Source organism: Pleurodeles waltl, chromosome 1_2 (assembly GCF_031143425.1).
Source record: "Pleurodeles waltl isolate 20211129_DDA chromosome 1_2, aPleWal1.hap1.20221129, whole genome shotgun sequence".
Lineage (NCBI taxonomy): Eukaryota > Metazoa > Chordata > Amphibia > Caudata > Salamandridae > Pleurodeles > Pleurodeles waltl.
The window spans coordinates 306,240,871-306,263,522 of record NC_090437.1 but is presented as its reverse complement, the minus strand read 5'-3'; the positions used below and the strand labels follow the sequence as shown (position 1 = coordinate 306,263,522).

Here is a 22,652-nt window from a genome sequence, read left to right as displayed (position 1 = left end):
ATGGTCCGTTGGAGGAAGACCCTGTCTGGCAATGGGATCAGGCACCACCTGCCCCAAAGGACCTCCATTACATCAGACAATCGAGTGCTTCAGATCGTGAAGGGGTATGCCCTACTATTTGTGGCCAAGCCCCAGCCTTTGCCACCATTTCATGAACTGTTGACCTAGAAACATCTCAATTTACTCCATCAGGAAATGCAGGCTCTTTTGACTAAAGGAGCCATTGAGAGGTTGCCAATGCTAGAACAAAGCCGTGGTAGTTATTCCTGCTACTTCCTGGTGCCAATAAAGGACAGAGGCCTCCACTGGATCCTAGATCTATGCCCTCTCAATACCATTCTGTGAAAAGAGAAATTCAAGATGCTCATGCTAGCTCTGATCGTATCCGCCCTAGATCCTGGATGGTAGTGATGGATCTGCAGAACGTCTATTTTCACACCCGCATCCTGCCGGCACAGACATATTACTTGCAGTCCAAAGTGGGCTACATGCATTTTCAGTTCGTTGTGCTCCCCAGTGTTCCTCGGGTGTTCATGAAAATGATGGCAGTGGTTGCAACCCATCTACAGAGGTTAAGATTTCTGGTCTTCTCTTACCTAGACGACTGACTGCTGAAGGCAGGATCTTCCCAGGTAGTACTCACCCACCCCCAGACTACAGTGACCCTCTTGCATTTGCTGGAGTTTATTATCAACATGCCAAGGTCACACCTGACTCCCTCTCAGACACTCCCTTCCATCAGAGCCATTCTAGACAGTGCATTCCGTGCCTATCCTCTGGAGAGACAAGTCCTGGATATTTAGGCTATGATTTTGATGTTTCAGCCTCTATCCTGGATTTTGGTGAAACTGACTGGAGGTTGCTGGGTCACATGGCCTTCTACATCTTGGTGGTCAATATGCCCAATGGCATATGCAAGTGCTGCAGTGGGATCTGAAGTCCCAGTGGGCTCTAAATGAGGGGAGTCTCCTCAATCTAGTCCAGATAAGGTACTGCAAATGATCTGCAGTAGCTCCTGATAAACCACAATTGGGTCAACGGCAGTCCCATCTCTCTTCCCAACCCGCAGAAAAGTGGTGACAGATGCATCACTCCTGCAGCAGCCAACTTGGAGAGGTAGACATTAGAGAATTCTGGTGTCCAGCAGAGCCTCAGCTCCACATCAGTATGTTGGAGTTGAGTGCAATTTGCTTGGCTTTGAAAGCATTCTTTCCATTCATCAAGGGAAGACTGGTTCAGGTGTTTACGGACAACACCACCACGATGTACTGCAACAACATGGTGGGGCTGGATTGTGGAGCCTGTGCCAGGAGTCTCTAGACCTCTGGATGTGCCTAGAGCACCACAACATCTTCCTAGTCATGCATCAGGCAGGCTCTTTCAGTACCAGGGAGGGCGAGCTCAGCCATCAATGCCTAGCAAATCACGAATGCCGTCTGCATCCAGAGGTGGTTATAGGGCTAATCTATTCACCACCGCTAAGAACGTGCAATGTCTGCACTTCTGCGCTCTGGATTTTCCAAGACAGCTCCCATACGGAGACACATGCCATCTCAAGTGGGGCTCAGGACTCCTGTACATCTTTCTGTCAATAGCACTACTGCTCTAAGTTCTCAAGCAGATCATGACCATCCGGGCCAAAGTCATCCTATGGGCACCGGACTGAGCTAAGAGGGTGTGGTATCCAGAATGCCTGAGCTTCACTCCTCCAGTCAGGCTGCGGCAGGGTCCTTGACCTGAGCCTGCACACCACCCACCTTCATGCAGTTGTGAGTTTCTTATCTCCCTCCTGAGGTTTGTGATGTCATCCTTGTAGCCAGGTGTTCTTGGACTAAGACCGTCTAACATGCCTTTAGATAGGTTTGTGGCTCAGTGTTTTTCATTCCAGGTTAATCCCCTTTCTGAGCCCGTTAAAGGTTTTGTTGCTTGTTTTTTCTTTAGCGTGGCAAGGCCTTGCCCTGAGCACTACTGGGGGTTAATTATAAGACAACTTTGCTTTTCTGCAGTTGTCGGATAAACTCTCTCTCTGTTTAAGTCTCTGGTTGGGACTTTTTTTTTTTTTTTTTGAAGGGCCTGCAACACTCATTCTGCCTGCCTCCTTTGTTATGCCCCAATGAGACCTTATGTTGATTCTTACTTACCTGATTTATTTTCTCTTTTGTCCCTGCAAGCTGCCCTCTGTGGCTCTTGACCATATAGCTTTCCTGATGGCATCACATCAGCCAGGAGGGTCACTCCCTTTAGTGTCGCCAGCGCATCACTCTGCCTGTTTTCTATGCTTTGCCTCCTCCTTCCTAGAAGGAGAGACTCCATTGTTTGGACCTAAAGAGAGCTCTCTCCTACATTGATTGCACCAAAGACTATCGGGTGGACGATCACCTCTTCATTGAGTTTACCAGAGTGAAGGGGAAGGCCGTGCAGAAACTGACCATCTCCCAATGGACTGTACTCTGCATAAAAATCTGCTATGCACAGGTGAAAAAGCAACCTCCTGAAGGCACTCATGAAGCACTACTGCTTCAACAGCCAGGTAAGTAGATATATGGATTTTGCCCAGTCAATCCTCGAGGACTTTTAGGCGTAGCCAGTTCGCAGTCCCAACACCAAGGAGATACTCCATAAGTATCAATTTTAAGATGAAGAATCTGAAGTCTATCAGGAGAACAAATTACTTAGCTTTGGTAACACGTTTTCTGGGAGAGAGACTGCAAAATGGGCTGACATCCAAAAGATACTCAGAATCTGCACACTGGTCTTCAATATACATTTTTTTTTCTTTTTTTTTTACATGGCTCTGTTTTTGGCATGGAAATGGTCACAAAAAATAGATGTCAGCACACCAGGGTGGTGCCTATTTAGGTGGATCACAAGCAGAACAACACCTACCAGTGCGCTGAGGACCGGCTCAAGATTTTCCTGATCCAGTGTGACACCTGGGGAATATTCTGAGCTGGGCAATCTATAGTTAGATAGTCTATACCAGAAAACGCATTGCCAAAGGTAAGTAACTTGTTGAACACAGGCTTGATGCTGCTTGAACTTTCACAATGGTTGAGGTCATAAAATGTTGTCAAACTTCTAAATAGAATGGCAGCAACACTGCATGCTCCTGGATATACTTCAATTGGTCTACAGGTGCACAAACATGCAATATGTTGCACCACTGATCACTATTTGAAGATCACTACTAGAAAAAGTCCACATAGCAGATGAACCTTGAAAATAGACATGCAACAAACAAACCAGACACTGATTAATGTTCAAAATTACCCTTCTGGCTGTTTCAGTTACCATACCTGTGAATGCCTAAAATGTGTCCTAAGCATTTGACCGATGTTTTGCGTATGGGAGAGATCGAGAGCAGCATCCACTTCATCCAGGATGTAAATGGGAGCAGGTTTGAAGAGAAGCATTGCGAGAATAAGCGACAGGGCAACCAATGACCTTCAAAATAAAAGTGACATTAGTAGCACATTATAATGAATCCAATGAATAAAGACAATTATCTTAAACAACCCTTTCTCATTCAACATGCATAGAGGGAAGAACAATAAAGCTTTTCATAAACATATACTCATTTTGGAAGCTCTACATTTTCACCAGCAAGCACAATGGCTATTACGCACATGTCAAACCATCTGCTATGTTTAGCAATACAGTAAACACGGTCAGGAACTAAAAAATATTTCCTTGAAGCATCCCAACATGTGCATTGTTCAAGAATACAAAATACAGTTTGACAAGCCTGATTAATGTAGAGTTAAATGTGTACTCTGTAACCTAGAATCAAACACCTTTCCATAATTGGTCTCCAAGACAAGTCATACAGTAAAGCATGCTTGTGATTTGCCCCTCTAAACCCCAACTCAGTGACTGCAAGTCAGTCATTCGCAATGCATACCATGAGATCCTGTTCATTGTTGCTAATCCTTCAGTGCCAAAAATTAGTAGCTTTAAAAAAAAAAAAAAACACCTAATAATTATCAGCCCAAGGAACAAACTAGAGCTCTCCTACTTTTGCTGCGTACTATCTACTAACAACCTATTCAGTGTGGGTGTAACTCCAAAGTGCTGCTTTATGCAGGCCCTGTGGAGGCTTGGAAAGAAACCTCTGGTGCTAGAACCGGAGGCTTTTGTTTTATTTAAATTTGGAGCAGAATCACTTCCACTTTGGCTCCCACCCAACCTTCTGTGATATCAGCACGCTGCTAGGCACACTGATTTAGCAAACTCCCAACAGAGAGGCAAGGACAGGGCAGGAGAGTTGCTCCTGCACGTCTGGTGGAGTTCCATCCCAGAGGCAGCCATCCCACGTTCCTCAAATCAAATGCCTGCTTGTGGCGCACAGAAGCACCATCTACCAGCCAGCAAAAAAAGGAGGTCAAACTTCACTGATCCACCAGGAAATTTTGTTTTGTTTGGATGGGAGGGGTGGGGTATGATTTACACTTGAGCTTGCGGTGCACCTCTGGTGGCATCATTATCATCAAAGAAGTGTTTGGTTTCCCCAGGTTGTGGGCTGAATTCACCCCCTCTCCTCCCCCCCCCAAAAAAAGTTATGACTGGCCCCAGGGGATGAGGTGGCCAAAAGGGCTGCAAGGATCAGACTGGCCTAGGGTGATCTGGCAATGCCAAAGGTCCTGGTCTGACTCATGAGTGTCTAGGCCTATTTTTGCAGTTTGAGGGCCTATTTTATGGTTTGGTCCGGTTTTTACTATTGATTTCCCGGATACTCCAACATTGCCTGCAGCAAGCACAAAAGAGTGTAGTCTTCTATACCTTGCAAAACACCTATACAGAGGGCCTTTAACAGCTCAAAACTACCCCAATGTGCAAATGTGGGCCACTTTTTTAGCTACCTGGTTTGCTAACGGTGCCAGTTTTCATGCCTAGGTCCAGTTTCTAGCCCAGGCCGATGCTGTTAATGCTTTTTATTTTTTAAACTGTTGGCTACCTAAAATTGTACAATATAAGTCAATAGGAGAAAAAAGATTTCCACAATTTTTTGTTGCTCAAAATCTCCCTCTGCCAAGTTTTAAAATGTTGGCATGAATGAAACTGTTTTAATTGCATTTATGTAGTGCTTACTAACCCTTGTGCGGCATTGAATCACTTTACATCATGCTGCTCTTAAATCCAAGTCTAGGAAAGTGGCTCTTTTTCATGGTTACCCCCACATTTTGCTTGGGACATTATGCGATTTCGACTGAAAGTGCACTGGGTTCCTGCTAACCAGGTCCTCAGTGCCAGTTCTCTTTTCTAAAACTGTACAACTGTTTCCCCAATTGCCAAATCTTTTAGCACCCTCACAGGGTCCCTAAGGGTTGCAGCATGAATTGTGCCACCCTAAGGGACCATTCACTAGGCAAATGCCAGGCAGCCATTGCAGGATGTGTGTCTGGGTGCAGACAAAAGTGAAAACACAACATGTCAGACAGCCTTGTGTGCCATGTCCCTCTATCACTGCATGTAATATTTGAAAGTCACCCCTACAGCAGAACCTGACAGCACTAAGGCAATTGCTTATTAAATGTGAAGACATACCTGCATGAGCAGGTATGCCTCTGTTACTGTTCGTGCAAATGACCAGAGAAGCCATTTTGAACCATGTACTGGACACTGGTTTAAACAGGTTCCCCAGCTACTTGATGGCTTCACTGTAAAAGAGGAATATTTGGTATTAAACATCTCATATTGATAAACGCATACTAACTCCAGTGATGGATTTATCAATACATGCACCCAGAGGGCACCTTAGAGGTGCCCCCTGAAAACCTACCAGCCTATGGTGTGCTTGCTGACTAGTTTCTGCCAGCCTGCCACCCGCGAACCTGTTCTGACTTCCTCGGGTGAGAGCGTTCTGCTCTCAGGAAGCCCAAGCCTGTCCAGAAACAGGATGTGTAACACCCCCCTCCCACAGGATGACCTGCTGATCAGCCTTCCAAAGGCGGCAAGCCTCAAAGGGTGGCCGCTTTTGAAATGCAAACCTGGCTCCACCTCATAGGGGAGGAAACTGACCGCCTTCACCAGACCCCCTTTGGCACCTGGATAGGTTGGGAAATGAGCTAGTCAGGTAGGCGTGCCACCCTTATTGTAATACCACCCCTAAGGGTGGGCTAATCCGAGGTGAACACGATTTTTCTGAAGTAGACATCTTTGTGATGGTATACCTAGGAATTCTGGGACAGGGGCATGCTCACTTCCCACAATAAGTGGTAATATAGGGGGCATAGTGACCCCAAGGGTCAGTAGCCCATTGGCTACTGCCATACACTCCACTAATGCTCCTCCATTCAATATTTAAAACAGCTCCTGGCACCAGAGAAACATATCCTGATAACCTAAGACCACCAAGGACACTGAAGAGCCAAAAAGCAGAGAAAAGAGATTAAGCAGCTAATCTGGAACCAACCCCGCTGGCCGTCTGCATCGTGGGTCGAAAACTGCACCATAGTCCACTCGTCCTGCAGCTGTTGGCCCTAGAAACACAGGGGAGACTGTCTGCCTTCGATAAAGGCCCAAGACCTCCTGTGATCAGTGGACCTGCTCTCCTACAAACTCCAAGAAAAAGACTCTGAGGCCACCGGAATTGCCAAATCCTGACACCTGAAGCCACCATGCCACTTGTTGCCCCTGGACCAAGCTGAAATGCCAGCAAGGTCCCCCATCCCAGCAGACTTCGAGTCCACCATGGTTTCACCCCTCCTGCACTTCCCGACGATCCCTGCAGCATCTGCACGCAGGCCCCCTCTACCGCAACCACTCTGGTAAAAAAAAGAAGAAAAAAACAACTCCTGAAAACACTCTGCACCAGTCGCCCCACGCCGTGGAGAGGAAAACCAAGGGTGTCCCCCGTACCTGAGCATCATGGGGCCTGAGCCCCACTGTTTGTTCAGCCCGACTGGCTTCCTAGCCAGAGCCTGCAGCCTTTTCCCCACAGAATCCAATCTCTATTGAAAGGCATTGGGCACCAGACGCTGTTTTGCACCGTGCGCCTGGCTGCCCCCGTGCTGGGTGTGGTGTACTGCTGGTTCTGCTTTGTACCTTGCCCACCCCTCAACTTAACTCCGACACATTGGTCCTGTAAGTTGTTGTATTATACCTGTTTGTAGAACATGTTCTTTTTGCATAGAATACATTGCAGAACGCCGAAATTGCACTGTGTCCACTTTTTAAAGTGAAAAGAGTTTATATTTAAAAATGTTCTTACCTGAACAATTTTTTCTCTGATGCCTAAACGTATATAAAGATACTTGCTATTTCTATAAATTGGCGTGGATCTCCTCCTTGAGTCGTGCATCTCATTTACTGACTAGCGTGTGTATTTGTAGATGTCTTTCACTCATCTGTGTTAGGCCTAATGCTCGATCACACTACCTCTTAATAGAGCACTTTGGGATTGCATAGCAAGCCTATGTCCACTTGTGAGGGAATCCCTGGACTGTTTACAGGGTATATCTAGTTACCAATATATCACAAAGAGCCAGCTTCTTACACCAAGGTTAGTGGATAATCCACTGTTTGTTGTTTTTTTAGCATTAGTCTTGTGTTCATAGCAAAATGTGATATTAAAACAAAAAATTATATTATTTTAATTTACAAGCTGGTATAGAAAAAACATTAATACATGGCTGGTATCCTCTGTTTTGTGGAAAAAAGGTTGCAACCCTGTGAATGCCATAACAGATGACTAGTGGCTGGGGTGGATAATGTATGCTGTGGTATTCCATATGTGTCAAGTTTAAGTAGTACTTTTTTCTTTTGGTCTCTATGTTTTTGGAGAGCTTCTTTGGATTCCAGCATTGAGAGGCAAGTGTTTTTTTGCTTTTCCACTTCTTTACATATCTAACACACACCCATGCACTGATTTGCAAGTACACTTCTGCCTTCTATGTAGGACATAGTATTTCAAGATAAAAGGTTAAGACTGTTAACAGAGATGACATCTTGGTGGATTACTGCTGCCCAGGCCCTAACTTAAGTAATGGAGGCCCGCTGTAAGGGAGGATATGATTTTGAGATCGCATTAAAGAGAAAGGATAATGGAACAGAATCTGGAATCATGAGGCACATGGTATTGGCAGTCATGATGTCTTTTTGCTACCCGAGTTCATTCAGTGGCAAGACACTAGCGGGGTAGCCCAATCCAGAGAGCAGGCAGATATGGCGCACACACACACAGGCAGTTACCTCTTAGCAGCCCTCCAATTTACTTCAGCCACAAATTCCTCCATTCAATATAGAGGCTGAATGTAAAGTGAATACTTTTTGCCTATTGACTACGTCCATCTCTTTCTGGGTGCAGACTTCCTTGAGGAAATAGTGTACCAAACAAATCTGCTTGCCGAAGTTTCTCAGGAGGCATTCTAGGATCTCATTCTAGGGCTCACCGGTGGGCTTTCACTTCACTTGGGGAGCTAAAAAACCTTTCTGGGCATTCCGCTCAAGATGGCAATAGTGCACAAACCAAGTGCAGAGTCTAGCAGGACTACTAGCACTATTTGGGCAACACCCAGATTCACAATGGTCATGAGCAGACACATTTTTGATTTTGCAGCATATGGTGCATTTCAGTAACTTCAGTATTGCCCCGTGACCAACCAGACCAAGCAGGATGTTCAAGATTCATCCTGTTCTGGAACATTTGTCTGGCAGGTTTCCAAAAATGTATACGCCTGGAATGAATGCAGCAGATGAGTCCTTAATACTGAATAAAGTGTGAGTGCTGTTCTTGGAGTACATACCAACCAAAAGAGTTGGTTATGGTGTCAAGATGTAAATGATGTGCAAGAGATCTACTGGTTATGTATGCAGATAAGAGCATATAAAAGGGAAGTGCTCCTCTCTAACCCCTGCAAGCTGCCCTTCCACATTACGAATCAGTGCAAAGATTGTATGGGATCTTGTTTAATTTCTCATTCATAAAGGTTAGAATCTTTGTGGACAACTTCAACAAAGGATCCTAGCTGCACAAGGGCTGGTACCGCGTCCAGTTAGTAGGTGGCTAAGGATAAGTTACTTACCTGTAAATCCTAGTTCTCTTCCAGGGGTATCCTCATCAAAGTCATAAACATTGAATATTCCCGCCCTTGTGCGGGGACCCCGGAGCATATATCAAATATACACATATTATACATGTGTAATAAATAATCATGCAGGCTATCATGTTAAAAACAGGCTAAAAATGCTTTATTTCTATGAAGTTTTTTTTAATTTTTATATTAAATACTACAATAGAGCATAAATATGTGCCCAAGCTCCTAAAACTAGGATTAGTGAAGTGAGCAGTAGCAAACTCTAGAGAAGAAATAGAAAAAACTGCATTGAAAAACACTGAAGCATTCTTAGCCAATAGGCTGCATGCAGGTTAACACAGGAGAACCATAAAAACTTTGGCACCGTGCCTTTAAGACCCTGAGCACCTCCAGTATCCCACCATGCCTCAGGGGTGAAGGAAAGGTGACAGTTGGTTCACAGTTAGGTCAGTTCTTTTTACGGTGACAATTTTCATAACTGATTCAAAACACAGTCTGTCCTGCACTTCTAGGAGACGTGCGTCCGGGGAGGAGGGTGGGTTGTTTATGACTTTGATGAGGATACCCCTGGAAGAGAACTAGGATTTACAGGTAAGTAACTTATCCTTCTCTTCCAGGGGATCCTCATCAATAGTCATAAACATTGAATAGATTAGCAAGCCCATCCCTAAACCCAGCGGGCTGTCCGATAGAAGTGCAGGAATAGATAGGTATTACGCAAATAGATTTCTTAGAGAGGCCTGCCCCACTTGGGCATCCGCTCTTGCATCTGAGCCTAAACAATAATGTCTTGTAAACGTATGGACAGACTTCCATGTAGCAGCCTTACAAATCTCAGATATTGGAACATTGTTAAGGAGAGCAGCAGTAGCCGCTTTACCCCTTGTGAAATGCGCTTTAGGCCGCGCTAGCAATTGTCTATTGGCTAGCTGATAAGTATTAACAATGCAAGAAACTATCCATCTTGATATTGTACGTTTAGATGCTGCCTCTCCTGTCCTTAAATGACCATAGTTTACAAACAAACTGTTAGAGTGTCTAATCGACTTCGTCTTGTCCAGATAAAATTTTAGCACTCTTTTTAAGTCTAATGAGTGCAATGCTTTCTCTGCCGGAGTCTCCGGATTGGGAAAGAACGTTGGTAAAGTTATGGTCTGATTAATATGGAATTCTGACACCACCTTCGGAAGGAAAGATGGGTGAGTTCGTAGAACCACTCTATTGTCATGAAAAACCGTGTACGGTTCTTTTGCAGACAAGGCCTGGATTTCACTGACCCTCCTCGATGAAGTAATGGCCACTAGAAAAGCCGCCTTCCACGTAAGGTGTTGTAAAGAGGCCTTATGGATAGGCTCGAAAGGAGGGCCCATAAGTTTTGCCAGGACTATGTTCAGTTCCCACGGAGGAGAAGGCCTCCGAATTGGCGGAAAAACTTTCTTCAAACCTTCTAAGAAATCCTTGACTACAGGTTTTGTAAAGGATTCCTGAGAAGGCGATTTGCGATAGGCAGTAATAGCAGACAAATGTACCTTAATAGATGATACCTGCAGACCGGACTTCGCTAGATGAAGCAAATAGGATAGTATGACATCCTCCTGCGCCCGTATGGGATTATGACCTTGCTGACAGCACCATATGTAGAATCTCTTCCACTTAAAAGCGTAGGAACGCCGCGTGGAAGGTCGTTTGGACTCTTTCAAGATGCTCATGCACTCCTGTGAGAGCCCTAGGTGCCCATACTGCAGGAATTCAGGAGCCATGCTGTTAAGCTCAGAGAGGGTAGGTTGGGATGTAGAATCCTGCCCTCCATTCTGCTCAAAAGATCCGGTCTGCACAGCAGCCTCCTGTGAGGTTCTTCCGACAGGTTGAGGAGATCCGTGTACCAGAATTGTCGGGGCCATTGCGGCGCTATAAGAATCATTCTGGTCCTGGATCTGTAAAGTTTGCTGATCACTGCCGGAATGAGGGGAATCGGCGGAAAGGCGTAAAGAAATATCCCTGACCAGTCGATCAACAGGGCATTCCCTCGAGATCCCGGACGCTAGAACCTGGATGCGAAGTCTGGGCATTTCTTGTTTACTTCGTCTGCGAAGAGGTCCAGTTGAGGCCGACCCCATTGCGCGAAGATGTATTCTGCGACTTCGCCGTGCAGGACCCAATCGTGAACGTCCTCCAGGTGTCTGCTTAGAAAGTCTGCTTCCACGTTCTGCTGACCTGGCAGGTGAACTGCTGTAATTGACATTCCTCTGGCCAGGAGCCAATGCCATATCGCTTGGGACTCTCGCGATAGGGGTAGGGACCTCGTTCCCCCCTGTTTGTTCAAGTAATACATCGTGGTTGTATTGTCCGTCTGTATCAAGAGAGTTTTCCCCTGAATTAGCGGTATGAAAGACTTGAGAGCGAGATGGACCGCTCTGAGTTCTAGCAGATTGATGTGGTACTGCTTTTCCTCGTCTGACCACAGACCCTGCGCTTGAAAAGGACCCAGATGAGCCCCCCATCCCTGAAGAGATGCATCCGTTACTAGGGTGTCGGATGGAAGCACCTGGTGAAACGGAGCACCCACTGACAGGTGAGGTCTGTGCATCCACCATCTCAATGACTGAAGTGCTACCTCCGGTAGCCGCACCGTGTCCTCCCAGCGACCTGTTCTTTGGCTCCAGTTGGTCTCCAATGCCTCTTGGAGGGGTCTCATGTGGAGTCTGGCATTTGGGACAATAAAAATGCACGATGCCATGGAGCCTAGTAGTGATGTCACCTGACGTGCCGTAGGTGCGCTGGTTCTCAACAAGTCTTGGCACTTCTTGTTTATTGAGGATAGTCGTTCCTCCGAAGGATACACTTTTTGTATTTCTGTGTTTATGATAGCTCCTAGGTAGTGAAGATTCTGCGTTGGAGTCAAGGTTGACTTCTGGTAATTGACCTGAAGACCTAGAGCTTCGCAAACTCTTAGTACAATGTCCCGATGGCTTCTCGCCTGCTCCGGAGAAGAAGCCTTTAGTAGCCAGTCGTCTAGGTATGGATATATGTATATCCTTTATCTTCGGAGATGCGCCGCCACCACTGCCATACATTTCGAGAAAACTCTTGGGGCAGATTTCAGGCCAAAGGGTAGAACTCTGAACTGGTAATGCTGTAACGCTACTCGGAAGCGCAGGAATTTCCGATGCTTTGGAGCTATTGGGATGTGAAAGTACACATCCTGCAGGTCGATGGAGCACATTCAGTCTCCCTGATGCAGTTGAGGGAAAATCTGGTGAAGCGCTAGCATTCTGAACCTCTGCTTCCTTATGTATTTGTTCAGCAGCCGTAGACCCAGAATTGGCCTGAAAACGCCCTCTCGACCCTTCTTTGCCACTAGAAAGTAACGGGAGTAGACCCCCTGTCCTCTTTGTGCAGGTGGAACCTTTTCTATGGCGTTCTTTCTCAGGAGGGCGAGAGCCTCCTTGCGTAGCAAGCTGAGATGAGATGGATTGCCCTTGGTTGGTGGCAAGCGTGGTGGAGGCTGTTTGAAAAGAAGAGAATAGCCATGTTCGACAATATTGAGCACCCATTTGTCTCTTGTGATAGAGTGCCACTCGTGAAGATAAGCCGTAATACTTCCCCCCACCGGAGTGGTGTACAGTGTCGAGGGAAGCGAGATCTCATTGCTTGGTGGGTGCTTTCGGAGTGGACTGTTGAGGTCTGCTTGACCCTCGCTCCCTTGTGTTTCTTCGTTGAAAAAGAGGGCGTCCCTGTCGCTGCTGTGACCTTTGCAACCAATGAGGGGTTTGAACCCTCTGCTGGAAAGGGCGCCTATCATACGGCCTGTACCTCCGCCTGAAATCTTTCTTTCTTTCGAGGCCCACCGCCTTCAAGATATCCACCTCGGTCTTCATGCGGGCCATCTCGTCTGCATGGGCACCGAATAGAGAGTTCCCGGCAAATGGGAGATTCAGGATGCGTTGTTGTGCTTCCTGTTTCAAGCCTGTGAGCCTCAGCCAGGAAGCTCTCCTCGCACCGATACCATGTGCGTACCCATGAGCAGCCAAATCCGCCCCATCCGCTGCCGCGCTGATAACCTGGTTGGATACCAGGCATCCTTCTTGTAGTATCTCCTGGAAATCTTGCCTGTCTTCTCTGGGCAATTTTTCTGTAAATCTACTGAGGGAATCCCACAGAAAACAATCGTACCCGCCCAGGAGCGCAGACGCACTGGAGACCTTCATTGCTGAAGCCGCCGTCCCGCATATCTTTCTCCCTAGAGAGTCTAAATGCCTGCTCTCTTTATCCGGGGTACCGTGGATGAAGAAGCCACGAGTGGGTCTTTCGGGCGGCAGCTATGATCACCGAGTCCGGTGGCGGATCTTTTCTAAGGAATAAAGGGTCTTGTTCTGGAGCCTTGTATTTCTTGAGAATCCTAGCCGGTGCAGACTTAAGCGAGGCTGGGGCCAGAAAAGTGTCCATAGTTGGCTGCAGCAAGCCAGGCACCAGAGGCAGCAACTTTTTCGACGCTGATCTCTGTTGTAGAGTCTCAAAGATGATCGATGAGGAGGTAGATGGTTCTGGAACCTCTATGTTGAGTTTCTGCGCTCCTCTTAGCAACACCTCGTTGAATGTGGTAATATCATCCACCGGTGAGACTCTAGCAGGTGGTGAATCTGTAAGGGTGGGTGAGTAACGCCCGACAGAAGAACCTGATGAAGACCAAGAGGGTGATGATCTTCTTGACCGCGACCTGGATCTCCGTTGAGAGCGAGATCTGCTGCGAGACGCTGTAGCAGAGCGTCTAGGCCTCGCGGTCGGTTGGCGAGGAGCTGAATGAGCCCGTTCTGCCCTGGCTGTCGGTGATGGCGTTCTTGGCAGGGAGGCAGTAGGTGAATACATTCGTGAATACTGCGAATCTGGGGATGCCGCTGGTCTGTTGAGGCTCTCCAGCCATCTCGGAGATAGATTGGTGGGCGAGACATGCCCAGATGATGCCGCTCTAGACCGAGAAGAGCTGCTCGGTATGGAGACCACTGGAGATGGTGCCTTGTCTGGCGTGGGGCGATGTTCTGCTCCCTGTGGGACAGGTAAAACCTGCTTCGACGTCGATGGCTGTTTCGACGTCGAGGGGCGCCCAGCCGTTTGTTCCTGTCTCGCCGTTGAGTGCCTCGACGTAGAGTGCCTTGACGTCGAACGGCGATCCTTTGACCTCGACCTGCTCGCCGTCGTGTGCCTCGCCGTGGAGCGATGGGAGGTTGACGGTGGATGTTTCTCGTGCCGTCGTGGTGATGACGACGCCGTGTGTCCTGACGTCGGGGGGGCGTACAGCCTTTGGCGGCGACCGGGCACGCCGGCGATGGCTCGACGTCGATCGGCGGGCTGCCGTCGACGGAGACCTGCCCCTGCTCTGATGTTCCCTCGACGCCGTTCCCTTCGACGTCGGGTGTGTCGCCGTCGACGGCGATCTATGCCGGTGAGACGGTCGTAGCGACGACGTCGACGGTGAACAAACAGGTACTTTCCTACCTGTCGACGTCAACCGGGCCATTTTCTCCTGAGAATGGCCTTCTGGATGTCTGGGAAGTGAGGAGGACGATGTTCTTTTCCTCTCCTGAAGCCCATGAAGCCGGATCTTCTCTCTGTCTTTCAGAGTCCTCCTAGACATGTTCTTGCAGTACTTACAAGTGTCAGGGCAGTGACTCTGAGGCAGGCACACTATGCACAGAGAGTGGGGATCTGACTGGGCCTTCTTCCCACAAACAGGGCATTTGACAAAAAGAGAAGGCATTTTTCTGTCAGAAAAAACCTTCCTAGCTCAGACAAAGATGTTATTTGTCGAGTGAAAAATGAAAAAACGCTTTTTTAAATAATTTTTCTGAGAAAAACTCAGAAAAACTGAGAGCTCAATGCTCCAGGATCCTCTCAGAAGAAGCCGGAAAAAAGAACTGACCTAACTGTGAACCAACTGTCACCTTTCCTTCACCCCTGAGGCATGGTGGGATACTGGAGGTGCTCAGGGTCTTAAAGGCATGGTGCCAAAGTTTTTATGGTTCTCCTGTGTTAACCTGCATGCAGCCTATTGGCTAAGAATGCTTCAGTGTTTTTCAATGCAGTTTTTTCTATTTCTTCTCTAGAGTTTGCTACTGCTCACTTCACTAATCCTAGTTTTAGGAGCTTGGGCACATATTTATGCTCTATTGTAGTATTTAATATAAAAATTAAAAAAAACTTCATAGAAATAAAGCATTTTTAGCCTGTTTTTAACATGATAGCCTGCATGATTATTTATTACACATGTATAATATGTGTATATTTGATATATGCTCCGGGGTCCCCGCACAAGGGCGGGAATATTCAATGTTTATGACTTTGATGAGGATACCCCTGGAAGAGAACTAGGATTTACAGGTAAGTAACTTATCCTTAGCCACCTACTAACTGGACGCGGTACCAGCCCTTGTGCAGCTAGGATCCTTTGTTGAAGTTGTCCACAAAGATTCTAACCTTTATGAATGAGAAATTAAACAAGATCCCATACAATCTTTGCACTGATTCGTAATGTGGAAGGGCAGCTTGCAGGGGTTAGAGAGGAGCACTTCCCTTTTATATGCTCTTATCTGCATACATAACCAGTAGATCTCTTGCACATCATTTACATCTTGAAACCATAACCAACTCTTTTGTAGTATCTAATATTAAAAAAAAAAAACTTCATAGAAATAAAGCATTTTTAGCCTGTTTTTAACATGATAGCCTGCATGATTATTTATTACACATGTATAATATGTGTATATTTGATATATGCTCCGGGGTCCCCGCACAAGGGCGGGAATATTCAATGTTTATGACTATTGATGAGGATCCCCTGGAAGAGAATTGTTAACACCAAAATTCTTACCATTGCCGTCTCAGTTGTAGGATATTATGGGCCTAATATAGATGACCTCTCTCTACTTAGGGAATTACATGAGCATCTGCTCGGCACTAGGGACCACAATTATGTGTGGAGATTTGAATGCATTATTGGTCTCCGCACTAGACAAATCCTCTACCAGACCAATGGTAAATACGGCAAAAGTGAGAGAGGGTACACACCGCTTATGAAAAATCTGGGTCTGATAGATATTTGGAGGCAAGGGGCGGGCTTGAGGAAAAAGTATACTTACCATAACAAAAAATATGCTCACGCTTCTAGAATAGACCACTTCTTATTAGACAAAAAGTTAGGGGAAAAGTATAAGAATGATAACACATCAACCAGAGCACCTTTCAGATCAGGCTGAGGTAAAATTGGAGCTCTCGTTGAAGTGCTCCTAAATCCCTACCAGATGGACCTTAGAAGCTTATTAGGGGAGCAAGAAATCATAAGAGCACTGAAGGAAGACAGTAGTTTTTTTTTAAATCTAAATAAGGACTCCGCTCCCTGGCATATCGTTTGGAATGCATTTAAAACTTTTATTTGTGGCAGGCTGATAAACTATGCTGCACACAAAAAGAGAGAAAGTAAAAACAAGCTTAGAGATTATAAACTGAGAACAGAGACAATCCTGAGGGAGTTGGCAGACTGTGCTCATCGCTCCGTAGAGTCAGAGCTACAAGGTAAATAAAAGGAGGCCGAGTGACATTTAGCAGAATACTTGGATTGAAGAGTGCAGAGTGGGTGGAAGGCCAGTAAGTTGGTTGGCACATTACGAGTATGGTGAAGGGTGCTGGCAACTTCTGGCCTGGAAAACAAGGCAAGATAGTGTTCTGAATGTGGTCAAGGAACTAGAGATTGACATTCGTAAAGAACATTACGTAGAAGACCATGATATTGGGAGGTCCTTCATGGGTTTTTTGCAAGATTTATACACTGATGATTTGAAGGCAACTAATGCAGAGGTCAAGGGCTGGTTGAAGCAGGAAAGCCTGCCTAGGATTAGTCAGGACAAAATTCTCACTTAACCAAGAAATTACTACATTTCAAGTAGATAGAGTATTATAAGGGTTAAGTAGGGGAAGGCGCAAGGCCCTGATGGCATTCCAAATGAGCTCTACAAGATCTTAACGGAAGAACTTACCTCTGCTTTATCCTGCCTAATGAACACCATCTATATAAAACATCTACCCCTTCCAACGTCATGGAATGTGGCAATAATCACAATGATCTTAAAACGTAATAAAGACCCCAAGAAATGTGAATTGTATAGACCAATATCCTTGCTATACAACGATTACAAGATATACACCCATATATTAGCTAATAGATGCAAGGCATTAGGAGAAACTGCGCACAAAAATCAAAAGGACTTTATGAAACACAGCTCTATCAGTTGACTCACGATTTGGTGAATGCCATTAATGTAGCCATGATGACTAAAGCTCCTTTGTCTGTAATAGTGGTAGACCCAGACAAGCCCTTTGATAGAGTCGCTGGCCCTTTTTATACAGTAATCACGCAAGTTGGCTAAGGGGAAAATGTCCTTAAAGCAATAGGATTTATTTGTAACACGCCGACAGGATATTGGTCAACGGTTCTCTAACTCCACAATTTCAAATAGGGAGGGGCACTCGACAAGGATGCCCACTGTCCCTGTTTCTATTCAACCTTTATTTAGAGCCATTGGCCAGAAGAATTATGTCTGAACAGAAGATTCTCCCCTTTCAATATCTAGACTGGATTAAAAAAAAAAAGCTTTTTATGAGGATGACTTAATAATCTATACTCAAGACTTCAATTCCTCCTTTCCCAGAAGTGATGTTCTAAATGATTTCGGGGGAGTTTTAGGCTATCTGGTGAATAACGAGAAAACAGAGGTCATGACTTGGAAAGGGTCATGGGACGGCCTATTAAAAAAAATCAGAAATTAGATATCAAGGAGTATGTGTAGTAAAAGATCTAAACAGAATGGCACACATTAATTTCGGCAGGCTCATGTTGGAAACCAAGAAGCTGCTGCGATTGTGGGCATATCTTCCCCTCTCCATTCCAGGAAGAACGCATTTAGTGAAGATGATTCTCTCAAAATTGACTTTCATTTTCAATAAACTTCCATTCCATTTTAAAACAGAGTGGTTTGAAAATCTACACCGTGAATTAAGTAGTTTTATACGGGTGTATAAAAGTGTAAGGATAGCCTGGAACAAGACAGATGGAAGTATAGCAGTCACTGATTTACAACTGTACTATTGGTCCTTTTTCCTGAAGAACACAAGACTCCCACTAATAGTTACCAGCAGTTATCTCTGAGCTATACAGCATTAACAAATGATCTTCCAGATAAAGTTAAGTTACTTTCTCTACAAGCTCAGACATCCTAAATACTTTAAGATCAAATGTAGATTTTAATTACAGCATGTAAAGTATGGATTCAAGTTCGAAGAGTGTTGGGAATCCCATATTATAGCAGTTTGGCCCACTATGGCAATCTCCAAGGACCCCTCCATGCTTACAAGATGCCCTAGCCACCCCATTGCACTCTGTAGGCATAAGATGAGGTCAGCTATTTGAAGAAGGATAAATGATCTTATGGGACTCCATATCAGAAGGTACGAACAATAAGCTCTCAAGATTCAAATATCATCAACTTGTAAATTGGTGTTGAGGTCAACTTAATTTAGTGAGTAGAACAGAATGGGAGGAAGAACTACAGAATGGGAGGAAGAACTACAGAATGCTCAGATATACAGAAAGGAAGTGTCCAAGTGGTATTGGGCTTTGGTTCAAGGTGGAGATTGCCCTTCCAACTCTGCCAGAGGAGATATGGAAGGTGGACCTGCTGACGTCAGAAATTCTTCATTTGTGGCAAGTGCCTAGGGCAACATTATGGGGCACAGCGAGAGCTGCACCTCAAGGGAGAAACCATTTATTTACCATTTACAGGGTATATTGGTCACCTAAAAAGCTTGCGAATGTGGGTGCAGGGAGAAAAAGCTGCTGTGCAATATGTTCCCTGGAAAACACAGACGATGTACATCTTTTGCGGCAGTGTCCAGGTATCCATCTCTTCTGACTCCCTTTGGTTATTTTGGGGATTTCAGAAGGGGGAGGGCCTTTGCAAGTGGGAGAATACAAGCTTATCTGGTTTTTATATTAAGAATTATAGCCGCAGAGAATATGTGAAAATGGATCTCTGACACATTACCCTCCTGCTAGGATTGGCCGGTCTCTGCAAAACAAATTGGCAGGTTGGATTGTTTAAATGGCTCTACTAAGAGAAGGGAAATGTGGGAAGCTCTCTTTTCTTGCTCAGGGTAACTAGTCTTCTCAGAGGTGTGGGCAATCGGCACATAAGTAATGGCTTATCTTATATCATGGCATCCAAGGACTAAGACAAACTTCCGTGTAGAGGAGTGCAGCGGTGGCTACCACATAACCCCTCTCATCTGTGTGAAGGAGGCTGAACCCTTAGCAGTCTCATGGAGTTATGAGGTTCCCGGATTACACCTCCCGCCTTTTGTTGTATAGGAGGACTGAAAAAAAAAAAAAAAGCTGTTACTGTGGCATACAGGACAGTTTTATGCCACCATAGTAGACTCCTAAAGGAGCTTGTTTGTAAGAAGCTCCAAAAAGCTCAGCAAACCATTGTGGTCCACCTAACTACTCACAGTCAAATTCGCAGATTGGTAGGATGCACCCATACTCACTACAATCTACATTGAGAGCACTTCCCAGTCACGGTTTTGGGTCAATTGGCAGAAGTTCATAAGCCCAAATATATACAAGTACTTGGGCAGAGTGGATAAAAATGGGCAGGGTGGATAAAAATGGACAGGTACTTCAGCCATGTAATGCAAATCATAAAACTTGCACAGAACATGAGTTGATTACTCACCTAATCCAGCTGACAACATACAATGCACATGCTGTTTGCCGTCAAATCATCACAGGAAGAATGCTGTGGAGGACATTGCGGCAGCAGGACTGGCACTTTGACGAATGTGTTCCAGCCTGCTTGCCACCTTCATCCTCTGGCAGAAAGTGGCAGATTATCTTTACAAAACTTACAACAAGCCTGCCCCTGAATGTTTACATTAGTTTTAAAAGGTAAAGATTGTAAGAAGCTAGCCTGGTGTGTAGTGGGTACCCATGGTACTTACACCAGGTCCAGGTGTCCCCTCTTAGTGAAGTGTAGGCAGTGTTTAGAAGCTCTAAAGGTAGCTGTGGATAAGCAGCCAAGGCTTATCTAGGAGACATGCAAAGCTCATGCAATATCACTGCAGTCACACAAGAGAAAAACACTCAGTTGTACAAACATAAAGGTACTTTATTTTTGGAACAATGCCACAAAATACTAGAAGTACAGCACTCCCATAGGAGGTAAGCAATACACTAGATATATACACTAGCAATCAGAAATAGGCATAGAAAAGGTGAGAAAACAGTGCAAATAGCAATAACCAATAATGATGCTAGGCGGGCACAAATCATATACTAAAAGTACAAGCTACTTACCTTAGGTAAATATCTGGTAGAGACATTCTAGTTGCAGATTCCTTACCTTAGATTTTTCCCCCCAGGCGTCAGACTGGATCCGGAGATATTTTCTTCGAGCAATACCCTTGCGCGTCGGTAGGTGGCGTCGGTCGACTCCACGGGCATCGTTAGCGTCCTAGTCGCCGTGATGATTCTGGGAGTAGTAAGTAGACGCCACCTCAGCGCAGTGATTTCAGTTTCTTTGAACAACTTTTCACGCCAAATCGCAAAGCCACTAAGAACACTGAGATTGGTGTGCCAGAGCTAAGGACCTGAAAGGGGAATCCCTGTCCCTAGAAATCAGCTCGCAAGTGGGGAGGATGGGTGGGCCCGTAAGGAATCTGCAACTAGAATATGTCTCTACCAGATATTTTGTTACCGAATGTAAGTAACTTGTACATCTGACAGAGACTTCTTATTGCAGATTCCTTACCTTAGAATAGATACCCAAGCAATGCCATCATCGGAGGTGGGCTGCGAACCAAGATCACACTAGAAAGTCCTGCAGGACCATACGACCAACGTAGCCATGCCGACGGACCGGACTGTCCAGGCAGTAGTGTTTAGCAAACAAGTGCAGGGATGCCCACGCAGCTGCCTGGCAGATATCCAGGTCAGGAACTCCACGTGCTAACGCAGTGGAAGCAGCAGTCGCTCTGGTGGAATGAGCGCACAAGCCCTCAGGGGGTTGCTTCTTGGCCAAAGTGTAGCACATCTTGATGCAAAAAAGTACCCATTGAGAGGTGGGTAATGCCCTAATGTTCCTGCCATGTCCAGAGGCGTAGTGCCTCCTGACAAAGGGTTCAGGACCCCACTCTGCCCTGTTTGTTTCAGTACCACATGGCGGTAGTATTGTCAGTGAACACCTGCACTACTTTCCCTTTGAGAGAGGGAAGAAATGCTTTCAATGCAAGCCTGATCGCCCGGAGCGCCAGCAGACGGCTATGGAGCCCAGACTCCGCCGGAGACCAGAGGCCTCTTATCTCCGTCTCTACCATTTGGTCGCCCCAACCCAGAAGCGACGCATCTGTCACTATGGATAGATCTGGCTGGGGAAGGGAGAGGGATCTTCCGTGGACCCAATGAGGATTTGAGCGACACCACTGCAGGTCTTTTGCAGTCCCCTCCGAGATCTGGACCATGTCGGAGAGATTCCCCTGATACTGCAAGTCCCACTGCAGAGCCTGCATATGCCATCTGGCATGTGTCACTAGCAGGGTGCAGGAGGCCATGAGGCTAAAAAATGGGAGTCATAGCCTGAATATCTTGGACTCACTTTTTCGGAGGATAAGCCCAAAATTGCACTGTGTGCAGAACAGCTCCGATGAAAGGGAGCATCTGAGAGGGAGTCACATGTGACTTCGTTGATAGTGAACCCCAGCGTGTGCAGGAGGCTCGCTGTAGTCTGAAGGTGGGAGACTACTTTCTGGGTTGAAGCCACCTTCAACAGCCAGTCATCAAGATAGGGAAAGACTGAGACCCCTAACCTGCGCAGATGAGCTGCAAACCACTACCATTACTTTCGTGAACACCTGAGGGGTGCTGGTACGGCCGAACTGAAGCACAGTAAACCAACAGTGCTCGTGACCTACCACGAATCGCAGGTAACGTCTGTGGGCAGGCAGGATGGGAATGTGTAAATAAGCCTCCTGCAAGTCCATTGCTACCATCCAGTCTCCTGGGTCTAAGGCAGACAGGACCTGAGCAAGGGTGAACATTTTTAATTTCTTCTTCTTGAGGAAGTAGTTAACCCCGAAAGTTCTGGATAGGACGTAAGCCCTTGTCCTTTTTCATCAAGTAGTGAAAAGTTTAGAAAGTTGCAGGAATAGCAACTACAACCTAATTCTGGAATAGGGACCTTCTCTATGGCTCCCTTGGCAAAGAGAGCAGTGACTTCCGGGCAGAGAAGTGCCAAATGATACTCTGGGAGTTGGCTGAATGATGAAGGCATGGCTGGTGGGGCACATTCAAAAGGGAGGGAATAGAGCACTCGAACTATCTGCAATACTCACCTGTCTGGAGTGATGGATTCCCAAGTGGGGCAGGTGATGGCGAATCCTCCGCCAACTGGATCAGAGTGACGGGACGGACTAGGAGGGTTTGGAGGCTGCAGCAGGGGCGTACTGGGCAGACCTCTGGTTCCCTGTCCCTTGCGGGATTCCGTGTCCCTAGCCAGGCAGCGGCTGAACAGCATG

The 22,652-nt window shown here is 46.1% G+C and overlaps 1 protein-coding gene across 1 annotated transcript in view; it reads right to left on the bottom strand.

The window, feature by feature from the left end:
- SMC2 (structural maintenance of chromosomes 2) overlaps window positions 1-22,652 on the bottom strand; it is a 348,380-nt gene that overhangs the window by 20,909 nt on the left and 304,819 nt on the right. Inside the window, exon 24 of the mRNA XM_069238504.1 lies at window positions 3,297-3,444. Within this exon, the coding sequence (XP_069094605.1) occupies window positions 3,297-3,444 (148 nt within the window). The remainder of the gene's footprint in view (window positions 1-3,296; window positions 3,445-22,652) is intronic.